This window comes from Lampetra fluviatilis, chromosome 2 (genome assembly GCF_964198595.1).
Source record: "Lampetra fluviatilis chromosome 2, kcLamFluv1.1, whole genome shotgun sequence".
Lineage (NCBI taxonomy): Eukaryota > Metazoa > Chordata > Hyperoartia > Petromyzontiformes > Petromyzontidae > Lampetra > Lampetra fluviatilis.
Window position 1 is genome coordinate 26,249,699 of NC_136276.1, and position 25,097 is coordinate 26,274,795.

General features: G+C 47.3%; 1 protein-coding gene across 4 annotated transcripts in view; it reads left to right on the top strand.

Moving 5' to 3' along the window:
• LOC144944647 (doublecortin domain-containing protein 2-like) overlaps positions 1-25,097 on the top strand; it is a 56,781-nt gene that overhangs the window by 1,825 nt on the left and 29,859 nt on the right. For all 4 annotated transcript variants that reach the window (XM_078873012.1, XM_078873007.1, XM_078873026.1 and 1 more), the window contains exons 2-3: positions 7,781-7,835; positions 24,088-24,164. In XM_078873012.1, the coding sequence (XP_078729138.1) occupies positions 7,781-7,835; positions 24,088-24,164 (132 nt within the window). The remainder of the gene's footprint in view (positions 1-7,780; positions 7,836-24,087; positions 24,165-25,097) is intronic.

Here is a 25,097-nt window from a genome sequence, read left to right on the forward strand (position 1 = left end):
ACGGTACACGAGGGGGTGGGTGGCCAGCACCACGCCCGACCGCCTTTGTCTCCCCAGTAGCGATGTTTACACACCGAACCAGCTACTCATTTGAGGCTGAGTCGACATAGGGGAGGCCCAGATAATCGTCACTGGTGTTGACCGTGAGCGGGAATCGAACTCGGGTCGCTGGGATCGCAGCGCAGCGCGCTAACCGCTATTTAAAAAGTAAATTAATATGAAAATAAAAAAAACAAATGTTACTTGTCAATTAATTAGGGGGTCACGGGACATCTGGACGACTGTAGAGCCCCATGAATTGAGATTATTGTGCAATTTGTACTTCATTACTTGATTCATATTTAGGGATTATATATTAGCGGCTTGTTAACCTCGTATCTGTCTCGCTCCCCCACCCCTCCGCACCTTCGATTACCGCGGTTGGCTACGCAGGGTGCAAAATTAAGTTCAACGTACATACATATATCGGCTTAAAGCCTTCGTGACTGTCTGTAAAGAATGTAAGTAAAGTATGTAAAGACTACATACACATATCGTTGCATTTGTATTGTTTGTTGATGTAACTCGCTTGGCCCCTCTGTGCCACTGCCGGACATCTGTGAAACAGAACTTCGTAGCTTCATCGGATTGCTCCCACACGACAGACACAGATTCTGATTCTGACATCATCCACCGGGGTTGTGTATTCCGGAGCGCAGCCCCGGACAGCTCCGGCTGCTCCAATCGTGTCACGCACGTGTCTAGCTAGAGCGCAGGTTGTCGCGAATTGCCCGATGATGCTGGATGTAATTACCAGCGAAACGTCGTCTCAAAAATAGTAAATGCTGTGGATTCACTCTTCAACACACCGGTGGGCTAAAGTAGTGAACTATTTGTCTTTTGTCAACGTGACACATTTTTTACTATATTCTTGGTTCTTTTGGTAAAGAAGGGAAATAATAAAATAATAAAAATTAAACATAATAAAATTTAAATGTTCTACGTGACTTTACCGAAAGAACCAAGAATATGAATCCCTGCAGTCACGAAAGCTTTAAATCGACATTTTTTACAGTTTGGCCGTGTCGGGTGGTGGAGGGTTACGACACATTTATAAATAACGCCATCAAACCCAAAAACCTTTATTATGAATAATATTGGTCGCGAAAGCCTACTACGTGTTAAACGGTCGCGGTAGTGTGCGCTCTCCAGCCCCTCCGATGTTGTCTTCAGTTTGTTTTTGTTGCTGACGTTTCACGCCACGTGCCGGGAACTTCTTCAGTTGTGTTCATTCGGCTCCTGAAGAAGCTGCCAGCACGTGCCGGTGAAACGTCGGACGCCGTGTCGAACAACATGGGTCAGAGCACGAAAAAAAACATCACAGGAGCCGAAACGACAATTCCAGAAGGGGCTACTTGATAATTGGTTTTTTACCCTTCTATCTGGCAACAAAACTGCCAGATAGAAGGGTAAAAAAACAATTATCAATTTTTTACTGGCAAATGAGGTTCCCATAAGGGGCTACTTGTGTTGGGGGAGCAGTGGCGCAGTGAGTTGGGGCGAAACGAGTTCGACTTTGGGTCACGGCTAACATCAGTGCGACAGATAACTGAACCGGTCCTAGACGCCGCTTCACCAACGTGGACTTGTGAGCGTTGGTTACATTATTAAAATCTGCTGCGTTATTTTTACACTCGGTGCATTACTGGTATATGTTTGTAAATACTACTGTATTATTATTCATAATACAGGTTTTTTTTGGGTTAGATGGCGTAAATATATTAGTAAAGGTTTGTCACGTAAACAAAACATGTCAATTCGTCACTAGTACAGCACACCGGTGTGTTGGAGAGCAAAGCCACAACATTTACAATCTGAGTACGACGTTTCGCCAGATATTACAACTAGCTTCAATAGGCGACAGACAGATTTGTGGAGAAATTCTGTTTCGTTCCTTAAATAGAGGGGTCATCTTTTGAGGAACGCCAGTGAAGACGACAACAACTTAATCTGCTTCATTCGGAGTTTCTCCAATTTTCTGGTTTGAAGAAAAGTATCCTCCCCATAGATGTTAGTCAGTTTAACACGTAGGAGGCTTTCACGACCAATATCATCCATAATACAGGTTTTTTTTGGGTTAGATCGCGTAGTTATATAAATGTGTCGTTAAACCCGCCACCACCCGACACAGCCAACTAGTAAGGGTTGTCACGTAAACAGAACGTGCCAATTCGTCACTAGTACAGCACACCGGTGTGTTGGAGCACAACGCAACAACATTTACAATCTGAGTACGACGTTTCGCCAGCAATTACAACTAGCTTCATCAGGGAACAGTATCGGGTGGTGGCGAGTTTAACGACACATATATTTACGCGATCTAACCCAAACAAACCTGTGCTATGGGTGATATTGGTTGTGAAAGCCTGCTACGTGTATTATTATTATTATTGTGGTTATCAATACTATTGATTTAAAAAGATGTGTGTTGTTGCTCTGGAGACCGGGAGATCAATGATCGATGCTCGGTCGCCGCGTTGCTAAAAACTCGTCGTGATTTCTCACTCAACAACGGAGTGGGGCTGCGTGAAAGCTGCCATCTTCAATTTTCATTAAAAAACAAATGACAGACACCCTTAGTCAATCGACTGCTGGAAGAAGGCCCCCTCACGCCGTGTCAGGCATTGGGCTTTGTTTGACCACACCGCAACCATTTGGTATAAGGGAAGGGCACAGGATGAGTTCATGTCACTCGCTCTGATGTCAGCCGTGACTGCGAGTCGAACTCAATTCGCGGGGTTCATCGCACAGCGCGCTCAGAACTACGCCACCACTCGGCCCCAATTTTTAAATTAATAATCATCTTCATCATCATCAACCATGATCTATTCACTGATGGATGAAGGCCACTAGCAGCCTCTGTCGTATTTCAAGGTCTTGCGATGGAACACTCCATCCAGGATCTGCACTAATCTTGTTGAAATTACACGGTGGAAAAATACCAAACGTTAAAATAGTTCACCCTAGGCTACGCCTGTGCTCAGCTTTTATTTTTTACAGGTGAATTTCTGCCCACCTGTGGAGGGGACAGCCGCAGGCTCAGCCGCCCTGCTATATTATTTTTCATTATTATAATAAAGTCCAAACAAGTTGGAACAATATTTAACACCAGTGGCAATTAATCGATGGGGACGTCGGAGCCATTCACGCAGATCGGGGGGGGGGGGGGGGGGGTGTGTGCAAGCGGAAGCAGAATACGCGACGGACAAAATCACCCCACTCATCCAGTTTAGCGTTTAGACATTGTTTAAAGTTTAACAACGGCTGTCTAGTGCCAAAGTGTTTTTTTTGTTTGCCCCCCCCCCCCCCCATTTTAAACAAGGTCACACTACAGCACTGACCTAACCCCACCGGGAGCCTCATTGATCGTGGCAATGGGGCCCACACGTCCCGGGTCATGCCTCTAAGCCAGCACAGCTCCCATTGGTCATGGAAACGAAGCATCAATAGGCCGCGTTTGGTGGCAGGCAGATAAGAGCTGTGGTCACTACCGGAGCAGCTGATGCCATACTCTTGTCTCGCTGCCATTAGACTGAGGGGTTGGGGTTTAATAAAAATAATAATCTCGGTGTCTTTATTCTAGTGAGTCTGGGCAGGGGTACAACGACCTTTTCCAAAGGGAGGGTAGGAGGGGGGGGCATTCAAGATACGAGTGTGGGCCCTCCTCCTTTCTCCCGACTCACTTTTACTGAAATAGCTACGGATGTTTTTAACACGTATACATCAATTTGTAGGCTATAACTATATGTATTATTTAAATTGCACCTCGTAAAGGCTTTCGAGCAAGTTTTACATTGACAGCATTAATAACACAGATGTAAAGGTACAATACTCACCTTATTTATATTGGCATTGGCCCCACGTTGGGGGCCTCGGTGCCGACGCTGCGTTTCAGGATGAAGGAAGAGGGAGGGAAGCGTTTTCCCGACCGATGTCAGCCACGCTGCCTTCCTGCTCGCCGACAGTAGCACGATTAACGCCGCGATATTCTGACGATGGGTGCAAAGGACGCGTTCTGAGTCTGTGAACATGAGCTTTGGAGCTCATCGGATTCCTCCGATGTAAATAAGTCGTCTGCTAGTCTGAAAAGTTACAGTGATCTCCTGCTCATCAAATGATGAGCGTTGAGGCATCGGTGGTCATTTGCCAATAGCAGCCCCGATCGAGTGGTGGAGATTCCAGATTCCTATGGTGGGAGCGAGTATTCCCAAAGGACAACCACTGTTTACTTTATCTTTGGGACTTTTCTTTGCCAGTATCAAAGTATGAAAAATAAGAATAGGTTTTACTAATTAAATAGGAAGTGTTAAGATGTTCAAACGCCGAATAGATACCCTTTTGCAAGGAATCAAGTTTGCATTAACCACACAGTACTTGTGGCAAAACATGCAAACAATATATGCTCTGATATATAAAACATGCATTGTACTTGAAACTGAATGATCTACACCAAAGATAGCCTTCTATATGGCCTTGTCTCACCAGTGTCAGACCAGAGAATGCCAAAAGGCGAACATTACAAAGACAATCAGATAATGTATAACTTAGGTTGAGCAGGTACAATTTTATCAACTACAAACAAATGGGTGACGGGCCGAGTCAAGCCCCAACCCGAATTGGAACTCGCAACCGGAAGGTTGTGAGCCGCTCGTTCTACAGCCGAGCCGCCACGCTGTAGAGACATTAGACAAAAGTAGCTCCACTCTGGCACATACAGGCAGGTCTCCCTCTCTTCTTTTTCTTCGTTCGTGCGGCAGCTGATGTAGATGCTGCAGAGCAACAACTACAATTTCACATTCAGATGTTCAAGCCAAACAACCGTACGTAGGCGACATCGCTGCGATGTCTCCTACGTACTTGTGGATCGGGCATTGCGTTGTTATACGTTGTTAAAGGTCTGTTCTGGATGACCACATTCGCCACATCACCGGAGAGTTTCTAATTTTCCATTTGCACATCGGGCAATCCCGCATCGACGGCCGTGGTTTGTGCGGCGGATGCGATGTAGGGTGAGGGGAAGGCGCTAACAGCGGCGGTGTGAAGAGGCCTCGGTGCACGGAGCAATTCTTGCTGCTCTCCGGAGGGGCTTTGCGAGTGGGTGGAGAGGGTGGGGTGCCGCGTCATCGATCGCTGCCATCTAGGACTATGCGTTCACTCGGGGCCCCTATGGGAACCTTAAACATTATGGGGGGGAGGAGGGGCATTGTGCAACCTTTAAATCGTGGGTCCCGAGTATGGTCCAGCGATTGAATCGCTGTCGATCCGGAGATGTTGCAATTGACAAATGCACTCATCACCAAAACTGGCTGTGGTTATTAAAATCTATGCTGTGTCAAAGTAATAATCTACGCGGTGAGGATTCAAGGCTCCTGGGTTTTACCGTGCTTGTGTGTTAGTCTGTTTTTGAGCACGCGGAATGAAGGGAATTCGACTCTGTTTGGTTGCTTTAGCAGCCAGATTGCCCATTCATACGTGCATACTTTCATCCACGTTTTGAACACAGCCACTTCAAAGGGCAGATGTCCATGCAAGCAAATCCTTGGGGAAGGTGTACCCCGAGTTGCTTATACAGCACAACGTTTTCATACATATTTAGAAACAAGTTGGAATCTTTACCAAGCCGTACTGAGATCTGATGAGATGCCAGGCTGGGATGTGCGTTGTTAATTCTGGCCTATGTGCTCGATTTGTCTCTGCATGTACCGTATATTGAACTTCTTTCGCACCGTACATAGCCAACCGTGCTAATCGGAGGTTCAATGTTGAGTCTATGGGTAGTGTTAGTCTATGGGTAGTGTTGTTCGATGGGCAGTGTTATTCTGTGGGTAGTATGTATGTTGAACTTCTTTCGCACCGTACATAGCCAACCGTGCAAATCGAAGGTGCAGTGTTGAGTCTATGGGCAGTGTTAGTCTATGGGTAGTAATAGCCTATGGGTAGTGTGGATGTTGAACTTCTTTCGCACCGTACGGAGCCAACCATGTTCATCGGAGGTGCGGTGGAAGGACAACAAACTAAACACTAAAATCAGTTGTTCCCCGATGATGATGTGCCACTGCTTTTGGTGCGGACTCACCGACACTGGTGACCCTATAAGTGACACAGTGAGAACTTTCAGCAGTAATACGATTGGTATCAAGTTTATTGGGAACGGACCGGCACTTTGCGCAGTCGTATAAGCATGATGATTAACGAATCCACGGAGTGGAGATTGAAACCCTGAGCGGGTGATGTGCTTATTGCATCAGCAACATTGCATCAGGGCAGAGCAGTGGGACGGTGGAGCAGTGGTTAGCACACAGTGCCATGAACCAGGGGGACCTGAGTTTGATTCCCATCCACGGCTAACATCAGTGACGAACGATGTCTGAACCGGTTCGGGGGCCTCCTCTTTTTCAAGTATTGAAGTATGGTCAAACAACCTCCTCGGGTGGCACGGCTTTGGAAGCCCCCTCAATCGAGCAGGGGATCAACACATGGATTAAAATAGTGTCTTTCGTTATCGAACCGTAACTCACGATCCGTCGTATTACTGGCGAGGATACAAGATTCATCGCAATCCCCCAAAGGCAAACATTTCTGTGAAGCCTAAAGTAAAAAAAAGTTGATATGTGAGGGCATTAAATATCCATTCACATTCGTGTTCATCGTATTCTTCCTAAACTGTTGTTGAATATTGCGTGTTTATGCAACGCACCGTGCAGTATAACATTGCAATGAATAATGAACCGTACATATTTTTTTAAAAATTAAACATAGTAGCTTTGCAGCCTATGACCAAATATTGCACCTGATGTCATCAGTTCTCAGAAGCTAAGTAGAATTGAGCTTGGAAAGTGTTTGGAAATGCGAGCACCATGCACACACCCAACCATCTATCTATCTTTAGTTTTACCAGGTAAGGCCCACTGAGCTATATAGCTCTTTTTTAGAAGTTAGAAACCAGAAGACCCGGAGAAATATCCACGCAACCAACGACTTGTATACCAGGCGAGGTAGTTAACATCTCGCTACCATGCCATAGGGCTGTGGGGCTACGTAGTGGTGATACGTAAACTGAGGTCAACACGTGCAATAGACGTGTTTAATTTCACGGGCTGGAGCAGTGAGCCTGCTAGTTGATGAACTGCACAATGAAACCCAGCAACTTGAGTTTCATTCCTGGCCACAGCTAACATGGGTGGCGGGTGATATCTCAACCAGCCCACGGTGGCCACGATACACACATAGGTTGCCATAGGGCAGCTGGGCAACGTGCTGGGCAGCAGCGGGAGAGGGCAGTGCACCAACATCTATTGCTGCACTGTACTTCTATGTTTCCTCTTTATTCTCCATGTCTTTACCCACCCACACTGACCAGCCCAGTGAAGTATGGTCAAATAGCTCCCATGACTCATAAGGTATGGGGAGGTATGGGGAGGTATGGGGAGGTATGTGGAGGTATGTGGAGGTATGGGGAGGTATGGGGAGGTATGGGGAGGTATGTGGAGGTATGGGGAGGTATGTGGAGGTATGGGGAGGTATGTGGAGGTATGGGGAGGTATGGGGAGGTATGTGGAGGTATGGGGAGGTATGGGGAGGTATGGGGAGGTATGGGGAGGCCCTCATCCAGCAGTGGATTGACAAAAGGACCGTGTGTGTACATTAGCTGTTCGCTACAGTACATGGTATACATTTACATTGCACTAAGTAATTCTGGCTGATGAGTTAATTAATAATTTCTGTCTGTGTTGCTTTACAGTTATGCTGAGATTGGAACCATTAAACCCAAAACGAACAACAAATGCTTTTCAGAGGTAAGCCCCAAAATACACGCTCACAAATATGATTTAAGTTGACATTTACAGCTAAATGTGAATGTGCTTTTCTCATATCTCTGTTAAATTCGAATGTCCTCTGCTTTGTCTCTGTCTGGCAGGATCTCTTTCTCATTGCACATAAAGTCTGTTCTCCTATTAAGAAGTAGTTGTGTTCCTGAAGAACACCACGTTATGGAAAATCGCCTTATAATTTATAAAATAGGGTAAATCACAGTCGGCGATAACACGTGAGATGCGTATGCAGGCCGAACAAAGACTGAGGCCCGTGGGTAGCATCTAGAAGCATCTAGCAGCATCCCGCTGCCTTGTGCGATGCTACGCCGAGGCAGCCGTACGGCCGCTTAGTCCTACTCGCGCGACGTAGTTCCATTCACTCAATCGCGTTATAAAAAATGTGTTCCCCAATGCATTCATTGCGTGATAACCAATTCGCGTTTTGAAAACTACACGCGTTGTAGGAGAACAGACTGCATCCCTCCCTGTGCACTCTGTTGTCTCCGCTAGCGGATGGAAATCGATGGAATAAATCGTTCACGTCTTGTCGGGCAAGAATATTGCTGACCTTCGACGCTGTCCGCTTGACATTTCGCGCCACGTGTCGGGGGAGTGAAGGGGCTCACCACAACAGCCTGGCCAAACCATTCCGCAGTTCCAACACACGCAAAAAATATTACCAATCACAATGTGTGTGTGTATGTATGTATGTTGAACTTCTTTCGCACCGTACATAGCCAACCGTGATTATCGGAGGTGCGGGGCCGAGGAAGGGGAAGGGCAACAAACTAATCACGAAGAGCATTCTAAAGAAATGAGTTTTCAATGTTGGTTTGCAAAAGCCTGCGTGGTTAAGTTCACAGCCATCACAATGATTTGCATTTCTAAGGCACACTTTCAGAAAATGTCTCAAGGCACCATAGCACAACCTTGTTTGACTTAAACTAGTGCCAAAGTAACCCTCTCAACTTGTTTCTCTTCACTCTTGCTCCTTCTCCCTTGCCATCCCTTCCCCTTATAAAAAAAGTCCGCGTTCCTGATCACAGTCCCCACGCAAGTAGTTCCTACGCAAGTAGTCCCTGCGTGAGTGGGGTGGCGGGGCCCATTTCTCGCCCTGTCCCCAGACCCGTGTGAACACGGCGTTTAGGGCTTCTGCCCGCAGAAATTTCTATGCCCCCCCTTAACTTTTCATTGCTCGCGCTTCATACCCGGGGCTCTTGTCAAAATATAAAAAATAAAACTACACGGATATAAAAGAAAACTCGTGCCCAAGTAGATATTCGCGTCAGTTCTTGCCACGGTCATCTTTTCTGTGTCGCATGTTTCAGCAATGCCAACAGAGCGCCGTGGCGTCGGGGGCAGGCACTGCACACTGTTTTGTTTTAGGGCTCTAAAACAAACCTGCAGACGGTCCCTGCTGTTCCCCACGTTGTCTAAACTTTGCCACAAAACACGCTTCGTCGCTATCCCTTTGCCGTCGTGGATAATTTTATAAACGTGGATCTCTTTTGGACAATTTCATTCCCAAAAATCATGGCAATCCATAATATTGGGGTGTTATTGTGAACAATGTGTAATTTAGTACAAATGTTGATTCGTAGATAATCTAAATACCATTCCATCTCAAGACGCAGAGCCGACACTACAGCAAAGTGGATGCCTCCAGTAACATCCCAGTGCATTCCTGGGTGGCTGTGGGATTATAACTGGTGAACTGTGCAAAATATGCTCTCCGGTATGATATCCAAATGCCTACATAGAAACAACTTGATACGTACACTGCGGTCAACACGTGCAATACACGTGTTTAATTCCACGGGCTGGAGCGGTGCCCTGCTAGTTAGTGAATTGCACGATGAAACCCAGCAACTTGAGTTTTATTCCTGGCCACAGCTAACATGAGTGGCGGGTGATATCTCAACCAGCCCACGGTGGCCACGATACACAAATAGGTTGCCATAGGGCAGCGGGGCTACGTGGTGGGCAGTAGCGGGAGAGGGTAGTGCACCAACATAAATTGCTGTACTATACTTCTATGTTTCAACCTGTATTCTCCATACCTTTACCAGCCCACACTTGCCAGCAGAGTAAAGTATTGTCAAACAACCCCCAATGACTGAAAGGGTATGGGGGAGGCCTTCATTCAGCAATGGATTGGCAAACGTGCTGTAAAATATTAGAATTAGAATTATTTAATGGAACTAAACAACAATGTTCAGAAGCATCATTGTCCAGTGTTCACTTGTGAGTACAGGAGGTCATGCGTTGGATCCCGACCCTGACGCCTGCTACATATTTGGAGTCGGCGTGCTCTCCCCGTGGTCACGTGCATTGTTCTCTCTGGGTCCTCCGGTTTCCCCCTCCACATTTGGAATCAACATGCGTTTTAGAGTATTTGGCTGCTAGAAAGGTTCACGCGATAAGCCACGTGGTTGAGCTATCATTTGTGGCCAGGTCGCTTCTGAAAAAAGAGCTACATCGCTCAGTGGGCCCTTACCTGGTAAAACAATAATAACAGTTTAAGTGAGGTTGGTTTTGGGTGGCTTGCTGTCACGTGGCGACTATGCTGCTTGCTTACTTTGTCTATCGTTTTAAAATCGATGTCGCTGGCAAACAACAGACTCTTGATGTGAGGAGCACTGTGCTGCGGACGGACGCATGTTCTCGAGCATTCCAGGAGCCTCTCAAAAAGACTTTCCATCTTTTGTTCGGGATGGGTTCGAGAGTCTATCCACTGGCACGGCCATTGCGCTGCGCATCGTTGGCACGGACGCAGACACCAGCTCGTGTCCACGCTCCTCATTCGGGCTTCCATTCAAAATAAAAAAAACTTTTTATTTTATTTTAGCAGGTAAGGTCAACTGAGCTACGTTGCTCTTTTACCGCACGTGTTCACACACAAGGTGCTCACTCACCCAGCGCTATCCAGGCTCAAATCCTGGCTTAGCTTCCAATGTCTGACTGGGATCGGGCACATTCCGGGTGATTTTCTCACAGGACACCGAACACGCGAGCACAGAGGAATGCATTCCCAACGAGTGCCTCCAGCCTCACTATTCATTAACTTCGAACAAGCTTACGTGCCACGGCACAGTTCAGGTTCGTCGAGACAAAAAACGTTTATAATTTGATTTTATTTTACATTGAAACTGCCTTTCTCGATCCAACGTAAAAAAATAAAAGTCACCGGTCCACTGAACCATGTTAAACAATTTTACAGCCCCGGCTGTAATGAGTCATCATCGTGAGCCATCATCCCACAGACACGTTCGGCACAGTTAAGGCTTTTTTTCTGGGTCAAAACAAACCGTGGCGGAAATATTGCTCACTTGTCACGACCAAAGCCTTGTCCTTCCCCTCGTGGAGAGCAGTGCTCGGTTGCCTGCAATTACGCAACCTGTGACGGAATGGTCCTCTAAGAGCAAAGGGCAGAGCCGGGGCAAGGCCATGGAATGTGGAATGCACGGGCGGAGTTTGCGGTGGGTGGGGGGGCACGGAGGGGGGGCAACGCCCCTCCAAACCTGGGCACCTTAATTAATTTATTTTCAGTTGGCTTATAATTTAACATAATACATTAATTATACAGCCGCAATTCCTAATGTGAGGGAACACAGCGAACCCCTGCCACCCCCGCAAATATGGAAGTCAAACTCTACCGATGGTGGAATTTCCCACCCCCCATCCCTCACCCCCTGCAATTCACGGCCCAAATTTCCCCGTGGGGGGGGGGGCTCTCTCCCTCGTCGCAAGTGCAGTCGAGAATGTCATCAGCCTGCTTGGACGGGACCTCGTGCCCAGGGCCTTGTTGGTGTCCGAGTGCGCAAACACCACCTGCGATGAAACAAAAGGAACAGAAAACCTCTCCAGACACCGTGACGCCCCGAAGTGAAGTCAACGGACGCATTCAACATCAAGTTCGGGCACCTGGAGCGACATGGGGCCCTCCCTGCCATCCACCCGACCGGCGACAGAGAAGATTCTTCAGGACACAGACGTTGTGGTCACCTGTGAGCAAAAGAGAGCTTTCACCGCTCATCGGATTCTTCCGGTCCAAAGATTCTGATTCTGATTCCGGTCATCGTGGTGCCACACCGTGTGCATGCCGACCTTGGCTTTCAGGAGTGTTACGTGCGTCATCGTTATCGTCGCTATTTAATGTTCTAGTCATAGCACCTCACATCTGCGTGGGAAGTCTGTTTTTTGGGCACGAAAAGGAGGAAGGGGTTTGACACGGAATGTCCACGCGAGGAACTGAAAAGTGATTACCAATGGGTCAGGAAAGTTTTTGGTGGGGAGGAAGAGGCGATGGGGATGGCAATGCGGAAGTCGTTCATTCCTTTGCTAAATGCGTAACGCGCTCAAATTGAACTTAAAGATGACATTCGCAGGTTTGTGCGAGAATAGATAAAGTAAATAAACACGTTTGACACGTAGGCGATCTAACCCGATAAAACCTTCATTATAAATAAACAAGTCTTCAGATTTCCCACAGAAGGACAACACCCACGCCGAGGTGCGGTGCCGTGAGAGAGGAGGCGACGCATTCCAGACGACTGGAGCTGCTGCAGAGAAGCCACGTAATTTACTGGAGGTTTGAGCTAATTCCGTCATTCTAGATATTTGAATTTAAAAGGAGGCATTGCCACCAGCCCCTATTTCTGAATTTGGGCTTTTAAATATTTGCAACAATGTTATTCCAGTTTTGATACGGGCATGTACAATTCCAGATGCTGCAGTACTCCGATGCTTGAGCCAATGGGAATAAAATCACATGTAACATTTCACAGCAATCAAGAAGTGAAATCACAGGTCTTTGCCTGATATACTAATATGGTCTTATCTTGCATCACCTCTTCTCTTCTGATCTGCAAATGGGTGATTGGCTTAAATGTACAGCCTTTTGTCAATTCCAACTGCTGGATGAAGGCCAACACTTGCCCAAGAGGACTTTGACAATACTTTAGCACATTAATCAGTGCAGGTTGGTGAAGAAGGGAAGCTCAGTTCTAGGACAGATATCATTTACAGATAGACTACAAACTACTTAACATTTTTTTTTACTTCAGCAGGTAAGGCCCACTGAGCTATAGCTCTTTTCCAGAAGCGACCTGGCCACAAATGATAGCTAAACGAAGTGGCTTATCATGTGGAATATTTATTGCAGACAAATAATGTGGAGGGGAAACCCAGAGGCGCCGGAAAAAATCCACACGACCACAAGAAGAAAATGCAAACTCAAAATATACAGCAGGCGTCAGGGTCAGGATCGAACCCACGACCTCTTGCATGCCAGGCGAGGTAGTGAACATCTCGCTACCATCGGTACCCAAACGTTGGCCTTGGCCAAGAATTAAACTCGGGTGTCATAGTGCGGTGCGCGAACGTGGACGGCTCAATCTGTGGGTATTTTCCCAATACACATTTGGGGACAATTTTCACCCAATGAAGCGCAAAGCCAAATTTGCATCGGGCCCTTCACGACAGCTGCCTGTGTGTCATGGTGAGCACCGTCGACTTCCGAAGATTAATTCTGTCAGCGAGGCGCGAAAACAATGGTGGCATGTTCCTTAAAATCAATTTGTGTCCAACACACAGTACCTAAATGGTTACACCACAGAGAGCCATGGGCAGATCACGTATGGTGAGATAAAGTGTGGGTACTTCCACCTCGTCCAAGACATCTGGTCAGTGTGACAGAGCAGTTCCAATACCCTCTACAGGAGGGTACGAGCGCTTCCTCTATGCAGGTGTTCTTCATTTCAAGGCCGTGACGTGTGGAAACCCCGACAAGACACGGATGGTGAAGACACCCCCCACCCGTCATCATCATCGTCGTCGTGCTGCTGTCAAACCCAACGATGGTTTCAAATGGCGTGGCGGCCACTCACGCTGATGATGTTTCATCGGCGAAAGTGACCCCCCCTCCCTCTGAAAATGAGTGAAGAACTCTGCTCTTCTGAGACCATTCCGCCAGCAGTGGCGTGAGCGAGAAATTGCAGGGCCGCACCTTTGCCTGTGGCCAGAGACCCCCCTCAAAGCAGTTTTCTGAATTCACATTTAATTGTTTATTTACCTACACCTCCACCCCGCAAAAGAACACCCCCCCATCGTCTACTTTTCAAGGCCCATTGCTTCATCGTGCAGCCGTGGCTGGTGGCTCTGTTTGTATTCTGTCTTGGCAGGGGGGCAGGGCAAGGTGAGGTGGGGGTGCCCTCCACCCCCGCCCCTCCGTGCTTGGTCATCGCGCTGGGGTAGCTTTGGGTGGTGCGATGCCCCCCCGCTCGCCCTCCCCCCACCCTCCTCCACCACCCGCCCCCCGCTATCCTCCCCTAAGCACCCCCACCCCCCGTCCTCCTGCTCCCCGCTCTCCATGACCCCTCCGTCTCCCCCCGCCCTCCTCCCCTATGCGCCCTTCCCCCTTCCCTCCCCGCCCTGCTCCCCCTCCCATGAGCCCTCACCCCGCCCTCTTCACCCCCATGCGCCCTCCTCCTGCCCTCCTCCCCCTTTCCCCCCTCCCTCCCCGCCATGCGCCCTCCTCCACAGCCCCCCTCCCCCCATGCTCCCTCCTTCCCCCCTCCCTCCCCACACTCCTCTCCCCCAATGCGCCCTCCCCCCGCCTTCCTCCCCCGCCATGCGCCCTCCTCTACAGCCCCCCTCCCCCCTCCCCCCCATTCTCCCTCCTGCCCTCTCCCTCCCCGCCCTCCTCCCCCCAATGCGCCCCCCCCCCGCCCTCCCCCCCCACCACGCGCCCTCCTCTCCAGCCTGGTGCTCACAAACAAGGCGCTTCCCACTCAGGCGCTCGCTCTGTCCACCTGGCCACTCCACCCCGAGTGGCTTGGCGCTCCCGCTCTGTGTACACACGCGCGCCCGGTTTTGTTGAAATCGAGGCGTCGTTGCATGGGCATGTGGCGGTCCAGCCTTTTCATTCTTTTTCAAGTCGCCTTAAAATAATAATCGCAATAATAATCATAATAATAAACAATAGACTTTAACAAAAGCATTGAAATAATATAAATGCATACATGTGTTGCCTCCAGCGCACGCACGCCGGACGTTATCTGACGGTCATAAGGAAGGTGACATTTAAGGTTTGGAGTATTTTGGAAATTTTCCCTGCCCTGTTGTTACTACGCGAGAAAAATGTGTTTGCTGGGTCTAAAATTAAGTAGATTTTTGTGTTGTTTCATAAAAACTGCGAGCTTTAATGGCAACTTATGGAGTAAAGCATGAATCAGAGCATTATGTCTTCACTGCGATGCTACTTTGAAGCTGGACGTCTGTGAAAAAGAGCTTGATAGCTCATTAGATTGATCCAGTAAAAATAAATATTCTGATTGTGAACTATTTTTTTACATTTTGTAAAGATAAAAAAGACAACAGCTAAAAGGACGCAACTCCAAATAAGTTTCTTAGTGAGAATCTTTAAAATATGTTTTTTGTTGTTGCAAAGTAAACCAAAGCCACACATTCCTAGAGCCCCCCACCCTCCCACGGGGGCCCCACGGGGACCACACGGATCACGTGGCCGCTTCTTCACGCCTTGTGCGGGCAGCTTTATTTTGTATGTGACCCAAACTCGAGCAGAGAGGAGTGGGCCATCTCTACGCGTGTTGGTGCACACGCGAAAGAAGAGGGAGATTAATCCAAAGCCCGTATCCACGTTTGTCCACCAATTTAAGCGTCTATCTCTTTGCACCTCGATCAGAGCTACTCAACGATGTGTGCACATGTATGTATTGGGGAGGGGGGGCGGTAGTGTAGTGGTTAGCGCGCTGCGCTACGAACCTTGCGACCCTTGTTCGATTCCAGCTCACGGCCAACACCAGTGACGATTATCTGAACTGGTCATGGGCCTCCCCTAGGTCGACTCAGCCGCAAATGAGTATCTGGTGCGGTGTGAAAAAATATCGTCACTGGGGAGACAAAGGCGGTCGGGCGTGGTGCTGGCCACTCATCCCGTCGTGTGCCGTTGCCGGCCTTCGTAGGGTGCTACTCGCTAACAGCACTTGCTCCAACAGTCTGTTATGGCTATACGGGGCATCTTTGTTTTTTGTATGATGAAATTCTTTAGCCAACTGTGCTAATCGGAGGTACTCAGGCAATTGGTCTCCGCCAAGAGTTGCCTGTCGTCGGTTAAAACTGAAAACCGAGTGCGGTGCACCTTTAGTATAGATCTCAGTCCCGTGCGTGTCACTGGCACATCGGGAAACCCATTGCCTCGACGTTAATAAATAATTAACGTTTTATTTCACTAGTTGAGGCCCACTGAGCTAGACAGCTCATTTTCAGAAGCGACATGACCACAAATGACAGCTCAGTGAAGTGGCTTATCATCACGTGTAAATCTAAAGCAGCCAAATACTTTACACGCAAGTTGATTCTACATGTGGAGGGAAAAACTGGAGGATCCGGAGAAAAATCCACGCGACCACGGAGAGAACCAACAACCTACTGCATACCAGGCGAGGTAGTTAACATCTCGCCACTGTCACTTATCATGGCTTTGAGACGTTACCGACTCCCAGCTCTTCCCACGTAACACCAGTGTCTGCTGTGGCCTTCTGATGGAACCACAAAATCCTGACTAGCTGCAATGCCGGCTAGTTTGGTTCCAGCTCATGATCAATAATCAACAAAGTAATATATAAGGAACCACAGCAAATGACTCTGGCCTACAACGTCAAAGATTTGAGCTTCGAATATCGAATAAGTGTTAGAATACACGAAGAGTCCTGACTTATCTGCATGATATTTCAAATGAAAGTGGGAAATGCCATCCGTTTTTATTTTAATCGTATTGTGGAGTTTATTACAATTTTTTTTATTCCTCAAAGTGTGTTTTGTCCCTAAAATAGAGCCGCAACAGAACGGCTTCACGTTTCTGTTCTCTCTTTCAGTGACTTGAGATGCGGTTGCATTTGGACACTACAAATCTAAACTGTCAATTGCGTTGTGCGTCACACTCGCTAATGGGTCTACGTACTATCCATCGCGCAACATGTCGACAAACTCTAGGGCGATCCGTGGTTAGGGTTAGGGTGGTTTGTGCCTCTGATTAGCGCAGTTGGCTACATACGGTGTGAAAGAAGTTCAACATACATCCATTGGGTTAGATTCATTGGCCCAGACAGATCATAGAATTTTGACAAATGATGAAAAACAAGTTTGATCTCATGCAAATTTTGACTGCTTACTTTAGTTAGCTTGCTTCTTACGGATAGCATCCACACGTGCAGAGTTACTGACATGTATTGTGCGGTAGGGTTAAAAATTACGACCTCATACTCGGTAAGATGAAAGACCCCTTTCACTATTCCTTGCGCTACTCATGGATTTTTCGAAGCCTCCATTCCGAACAGGAGTACCCAGAACACGCACGTGCAGAAATCAATTGTGTCCTTGGTAACGCCGTATTTTCACCGGCACTGAAGCTGCAATACGGCATTCTACCCAAACAACAGAATCAATATTTGGAAATGGAAAGCTTTACAATGCATTTTTTGTAGTTATCACTTTGCCCCAAAGTGATGACTACAATTTTAATGGTTATCATGCAGTGTATCACTGAGCCTCGACTTCCTATCCAAAAACAATATCTCGGACCCATATCTCCTTGTCTATATATATCAGCTTTTTAATCTAGATTGAAAACTCACATCTTTAGAACTGATTTTTGCGTTTAGTTTGTTGTCCTTCCCCCCACACCTCCAATTATCACGGTTGGCTACGTACGTTGCAAAAGCAGCTCAACATACACATGTACATATCTGGCAGTTCACCAGCATTGGTTCAAGCAAGGCTGACTGCTGATGATGACGAGACATCTGCAGAGTTCCTTAAGCCAATGGTGCTGAAATTATGCACTCCCAGAATGCCGTACGGCAGATGTGATATGTAAAATAAACTTTTTTTTTTTACATAGAGGGACAGATATGGGAAGGAGGCTTATTGTGTGCTTGGCTATTGTGTAACACAGATACAAGATGTCCACAATGGAAATTAACCTCGAGTTAGACTTTGCTGTCTGAACTGCATGGTTGAAATGTAGGCAACATAATCTTCATGCGTATTAAGTTTTATACGCCTTAAATCTTGAGTCATCTTCAACATCAACCGACAACAATCACAGCTGATGTTGGTTACCACCTGGAGCCCTTCTCAAGTCTCGAGTCTCGAGCTGCAGAGGGATGCGACTCGGTCGATGAAACCTTCACACGCCGAGTGAGATACCTGGATGGACACCGTGAGCATCCCTTTGTAAAAGGAAAATCCGATGATTGATAGTGTCTCCCGACTCAAAAGGGCAGCAATGGGGCGGTACTTGTCTTTCTGCTGGTGACATCGAAGCAGCGGTGGAAATTCCACATTCCCATGGTGGGGGCCAGTCTTACAATATGAAAAAAACCCACAATATGCAAACTTGAGCTTTGCAGAGTTTTCTAGCTCGAAGCATGTGCTCCACTGTAGTTGTGTACCAACTACCCAATCTTCAGCCCTTTTATGATATAATTGGAATATATATAACTAACCCGTTCTGTTAAGAGGAGATTAATGCATAACCTAGTTGTATTAACCCTTTCCCATTCCGTTGACATACGTGTACGTCATTAATTTGTCTTCCAATCCGGAATAAAAACTAAAATGAAATATCTTTATCGCTACCGAGGCTCCCACAAGGCCATGCGGCAGGGCGTGTGGTAGCACAGTCTGGCGCCAGATGTCAATAAAGCGCTATCGTGTCGCTACGGTTCTCCGCAGTGAGTGACCGATGTCTTTTAAAAACACCGGCGCTATACGGTGCGAAATAAGTTCTACATACATACATGAGAAACGTGACCATTGTTTCAAGTGCCGCGCCAGGAGATCGAACCTGCGACCGCACGTGACACCGCGGTAGCCTCGAGGCATGCTCCTTCATCGGAATGGAAACCAAAATGTGTGTTTACTGAGCCAGCTGCCTGCGTGTCTGGTAGCGTGTGCCCAGGAAACCACTGGAGCCGTGCTGTGTGTATAACCCGGTCAATGCTGAAGCCAGTGCCGCTTCTGTTGCAGGGAGCACGGCTTTGTGTTCAGCGATGCAGGCTTTTTAACCCTTTCCCCCTTCCGAGACGTCTGCAAGTTGCAGGGTTTTGGGTGTACCCCTCACCTCTGAATCTCGGAATGTGCAAGTGGCACAGCGTTAATTTTATTTAGGGATGTGCAGTAGCAGCGCCGTTGTTTTTAATGGCATCGCTCCTCACAGCAGAGAATTGTAGTGACACGACCGCCGCACTCTATGATAGCTGGCGCCAAACTGTGCCACACGCCCTCTCTCCCGCGTAGGCCTTGCGGGAGCCTCGGCACTGATTATGTTATTTTATTTGAATTTTTCTTCCGGTTCCGTTCCGATGACATACACATACACGGTCGTCATCGGAACGCCGGAAGGGTTAATAACGCCAATCTCTGCCGGATCACGAAGTGCATCAGCTGAACTGGGCTCTCCACAGCGATGCATGACACACGATGCCGTACAATAATTAATGAAGCCAACACACAGCTGCGTGACCCCCAGGTTATCGTGTTAAACGTCGCATATCCCACTCGCTGTGGACTGAGGTACAGTATAGGTCAGGGGTCAGCTTCGGAGCCACATGCGGCTCCTCAAGGATCGCTTCGTGACGTTAGTTATGAAGGACCTCCGTATTCTTTGGGTCTTTCGGTAAAGTCACATAGATAGTTGCAAATTAATAAAAATAATCAATATAAAATAAAATAAAAGCTACGACGTTTCGATCACAACACAGGCGATCGTCATCAGGAGGAAATAAGGGAAAAGCTGCTGAATGCAGACGGTTTTACAGGGTGTAGTAGTCCTAGGGTCATAAACAAAGTGGGCGGGGCTAGCCACCCGCACACTTGTCGTGGAGGCCGCTCTCCGATCTTACATTGACATGCTAATTTCTCACATTAACATGGCCACCTCCATGCCCTCGTCGTGGAGACCACTCTCCGATCTTACATTGACATGCTAATTACTCACATTAACATGGCCACCTCCGTGCCCTCGTTGTGGAGACCACTCTCCGATCTTACATTAACATGCTAATTTCTCACATTAACATAGCCACCTCCATGCACTCGTCGCGGAGGCGGCTCTCCGATCTTACATAACATGCTATTACTCACATTAACATGGCCACCTCCGTGCCCTCGTCTTGGAGGCGGCTCTCCGATCCTACATTAACATGCTAATTTCTCACATTAACATCACTAGTCCCGCCCACTTCGTTTATGACCCGAGGACTACACCCATTTTAAACCTGTAGAACAGTCTCTATTCAGCAGCTTTCCCCCGTCGAAACGTCGTAGTTTTTTGTTTATTTAATATTTATAATTTTTTATTAATTTGTACCTATCTACGTGACTTTACCGACAGACCCAAAGAATATGAATTCCTGCGGTCACGAAAGCTTTAAGTCAAGATTTAAGAACCACTCTCTCGTATTCACCATGTGCATTGCGGCCTTTGATGCATTAATTCTTTTTTTACCTAATTCGAAAACAAATGCTCCTTTTCGGTTGCCGACACCTGGTATAGGCGGATATGTAAAGAGGGTGGATACGTGGACGTCGATAGAAATTGACACTTTGATTGGTTGAGGGCGGAAACGCGACGGTCGGATATGCAAGTTCTCACAGAAACAACAAAAACCCAAACTAGCCCGTGATGACACGGGCTGGGACGGGACAACGGGACCGTGACTCCACTCTCGTCACGCGCGCAAGAGACTTCCCCGCTCCGTTGCCACTCATCCTCGACACGGTGGCTCAGGACAGGGCGGGATGGGTCGTCATCGTTGCGGCCCCAAGGGGCTTGTCGATCGATGGTTGGAGGGAGGTTGGGGCAACGCCAGGAACAGGCGAGGGCCGCATCGCAGCGCCCCCTGTGGCGGCCTCGACTGGACGGGGGGAAGTGGTTGAGGGGAGGGGACAAAAGCATCCACAATAGAGGTGATTTTGGGTTAAGTCGCGTACACGGAGCTGTCAACCCATAAAGTTTACCCGTATTTTTGAACAGGCAAATTGCGTTTTCAGGTCAATAGGGCATTCAGCCGTTCCAATATGAGCAACAACAAAAAAATCATGCGGCCAAATAAGAAAAGTTGATGACTATTTTTTAAATTAAGTTAAGCAGCAGCATGCAAGATCACAGACAATAGCATGATAAGTCGTACAATTGAATTAATACATAACAAAGTTGCGTAGTAAAATCGTTTTTGTCTATTTATTTGTATTTCTCCCTTGTGATGGGACGTTGTAGGATGAACGTTGAGATGTATCAGGGCACGGGGTGACCAATAAGGTCTGAATTGGTCTGTAATAAGGTAGGCACCGATAAGGGGTTGACAGGTATGCGTAAATATATAAACTCACCACCACCCAAAACAGCCATTTAGTAAGGTTTATCACGTAAACAAAAATGTGCCAATTCATCACTAGTATAGCTCACCAGTGTGTTGGAGAGTAAACCCACATTCACAATTCAAGTACGACGTTTCGCAGTAATTACAACTGGCATTATCAGGCAAGAGCCAGAGTTGTGGAGAAATTCTCCTTTTACGGTGTTAAATCGAGGCGTTAGTTCTGATGTCGTCACGTTTAACCGTTGTACTCGCTGGAAGGTTGTGTTGCTCCCTTGCGAGTGGAGGTGTCAACCGTGCTTAATGTTCCCTGTATTTATGTTGAACTTCTGTCGCACCGTACGTAGCCAATCGTGCTCATCGGAGGTGGCGGTGGCCGGGGGCGGAAGGACCGCAAACTAAACGCGTCAAAATCCGTTCAAAAGAAATTCGTTTTCAATCTGGAAATCGTGTTTGTGTGTGGTTTATTTAGCGAATGCTTCTTTTTTACACGGGACTTTAACGCTGCTAGAGCAGCACATTGACAATAAATTCTAATTGTTAAACAAACGCAAATGTACGTCAATGTTATATTGTGGGTGAACGTCAGCCCCACGTAGCCACACACCCACGTGACAGCCTCCTCCTTCAGCACGTGCAGGGCAATGAGGGTGTCCATCGACAGGCGTGCCACCCCTATAGAATGTGTAAACAGACAAGCAAGCAACCAACAGCAGCAGCAATATCCCCAATCTTACATGGCTTGTCTAAGTCACGATCATCCTCCAGATCAGTGAAAAACTCTCTCCTCCCCCACTCACCCTTACGCATAACAGACTGTTGGGGCAAGTGCTGTGAGCGAGTGGCTCCTGTTGAATGCCGATGTGGCGCACAAGTGGGGTGGCGATGTTTGTACGTCACAACAGGTCGTCATTTGAGGCCGAGTCGACCTAGGGGGGAGGCTCAGGACCGGTTTAGTTTCGGTGACCACGAGCGGGAATCGAACTTGGGTCGCCGGATTCGTAGCACTCACCATGGGCGAGTGTTGATCATGTTCCATACGTTAAGCGTTTGCTCTCTGGGCTGCACTCTTGAGAGTGTGATAATTAATCTGATTTATTTACACCACGTGTTGCATTCGTCACTCAACGGTTGCATGGCGGGTTAAAGGAACGAGGCAAAGATTCCATTTTCCAAACGAAGAGTGGCTTTTTACTTAAAACTCAGGAACACGAAGCATTTACACTCAGAAATGCAGTTTCCATACAGGAACATGCCGTCACTGCTACCAGTACCTGGAAATAGACACGCATCTCCAGGGTTGTAACCTTGCCTCACTTCCTGACATCACACATCTTGTCATTTCCTTCCTCTGCCAATATGCAAATAAACATCAAAGGATCCATGTGTGTAAACTCAAGACTAGACACCAGAGTAAGCCTCATTATTGTCTGCATATTTTAGATAATTTAACCCGTGAAATGTAGTAACACAACCAACTGAAATTTACCACTATATGTGCTGTAATGTATATTAACTCATGATTGGGGATATGCTCTTTTAAATCTAGATTGAACACTCATTTCTTTTGAACTCCTTTTTGTGTTTAGTTTGTTGTCCTTCCCCCGCACCTCATGATTAGCAAGATTGGCTACGTACGGTGCGAAGAAGTTCAACATACATATTCATATCTATCTATTTGACTGGATGGCTCACCTGCAACATAAAGAATCAAAATGATTACACTCAGAGATGCGGTTTCCATGCAGCCACACACTTCACCATGCCGGAGGCTGCATCACCACCAGCTGGGATCATCATCCGCGATGTTTGATGCATCCAGGCTGACAATTTGTCATCCTGCTCGGCACGTATAGCACGACCAATGATCTGTTACGATTTTGTCAATGATGACGATTGGGTGATGCATGATCGGTGATCGTGGATGATGGCACAAGATGATGGTGGATGATGATAATGCTGTATTTCACATAAGGTTCCCAAGGTATACACTCAGTACTTTAAAGAAGTTAATAATAAGCAGATGTTATATTCCTATAAAGATTTCATTACATTCTCATTCGACCGGATTTTCTACTCATACCCAGATTAACTCCCAACAGCCAAACATTCACAAATAAAATTTTTTCCCCGAACTTCCAACGCAAGAACCGTGCTGAAAGATAGTTTGAAGGCACCACGAGGTTATCCGGTCTCAACAAGGGGCATGAGCTTTGTAGTTTTTTTTAAATCACAGCACGCGTTGTGTTTTCAGGAGGTGCCACACGTTGTTCGGGCATGACGCCCGAAGTTTCCCTCCACGTGCTGGGATCTTCTTCAGGAACTGAATCGAAGAAGCTTCCGGCACGTGGAGCGAAAACACAGAGCTCGAGCACTGCCCTGAATACCGACACATTAGTAGGGGCGCCACGGTGGCGAGATGTTAACTACATCTCCATATATACAGGATGTCACGTGTTCAATCCCCACCATGACGCCTGCATATTTTGAGCTTGCATGTTCTCCCCGTGGTCGTGTGGAATTATCTCCGGATCTTCCGCTTTTCTCCTTTCACATTTAGAATAAACATCACGCGGCTAGAGTATTTGGCTGCTATACATTTCCATATGATAAGCCACTTTATTGAGTTATCATATGTGGCCAGCTGGCTTTTGAACAAAGAGCTGTATAGATCAGTGGGCCTTACCTGCTAAAATAAAAATTGCAAAAATAGTTCCGGTTAGTTTTTAGTAAAATAAAAAGAGTTTTTTCAGTTTTTTTTTTGGGTAATGCTTTCGACAAGCGACCCGAATGAAGACGGTAACGTTTGGCCGTTGTTGTGCTGCGCTCAGATCAAGCCGGTGCTGCATAGCAGAGTGGTGGTGTCCGCCCGGTGGAGGAAGTGCGCTCCTGAGCCCTGCTTCATATTGTGAGTCACGGGGCTCACGCCCTGCCTCCACGCGCCACCACATGACCACGTGCTCCTGCACCTCTTTACACGTGTCACGAATGACCCCCCCCCGCTCCGCCGGCTGACTATAATGGCACGAACTAAAGACACATTTGTGATTTCCGGAGCCTGAAACTCGAGGGACGATCTTCTGCGCAGGGTGCTCAGATCGGTTCGTCTTCACCACCGTCGATTGTTGTTTAGACCGCGCCTCGCATGGATTACAGCTCGAGGCGCCGGGACAAAGGGGAATTTGAGACGATTGCTCGGCGAGGGAGGGATTGCAGACTAAATACAACGTTTAAATATAAATATACGGGATAGATGACGCAAGCAACGAACGGGAACGCAATTGAAAATGTAAACTGTGGTCGAGGATGCTCTCCTTGTAGTTCAGTTAATTCGAGTCATTCAAACACTACCTATAATGTCTCTAAGTGAGTCATAAATTGATCAATTGTGGGTGCAATAACAATATTGGCAGGTACGCTGTTACACAACTTTGGAGTCAAACGACTAAATGCCCATTCAGTAAATGGCAACATGATCATCATTACGCTCACTTTAGAGGGAAACAAATATATCAGCGTGTACTTTGATACTCGAAAAAAATGTCCCATGGAATATATCACAGGTGACGTTTGGGATAATGGCATTTCATCTAACCAAGTGGCATGAAGAATGGCCATTATCCATATTTTTGGGAAATATCACTAATTTTATTTTGGCTGCAGGTTTTTTTTTCCTCACGCGTGCTTGTGCACCGCTGCCAATGCAATATCACCAAATAATAATACCACAATTAATCCGTTATCGTAGATAAGTGGAATATCAGAGTTCACACCGGGTGAACGTGGAGGACTTGCTACTCCACAGCAACAGCTCCCCCAGGGGGGGAATTGATTGCCGGAA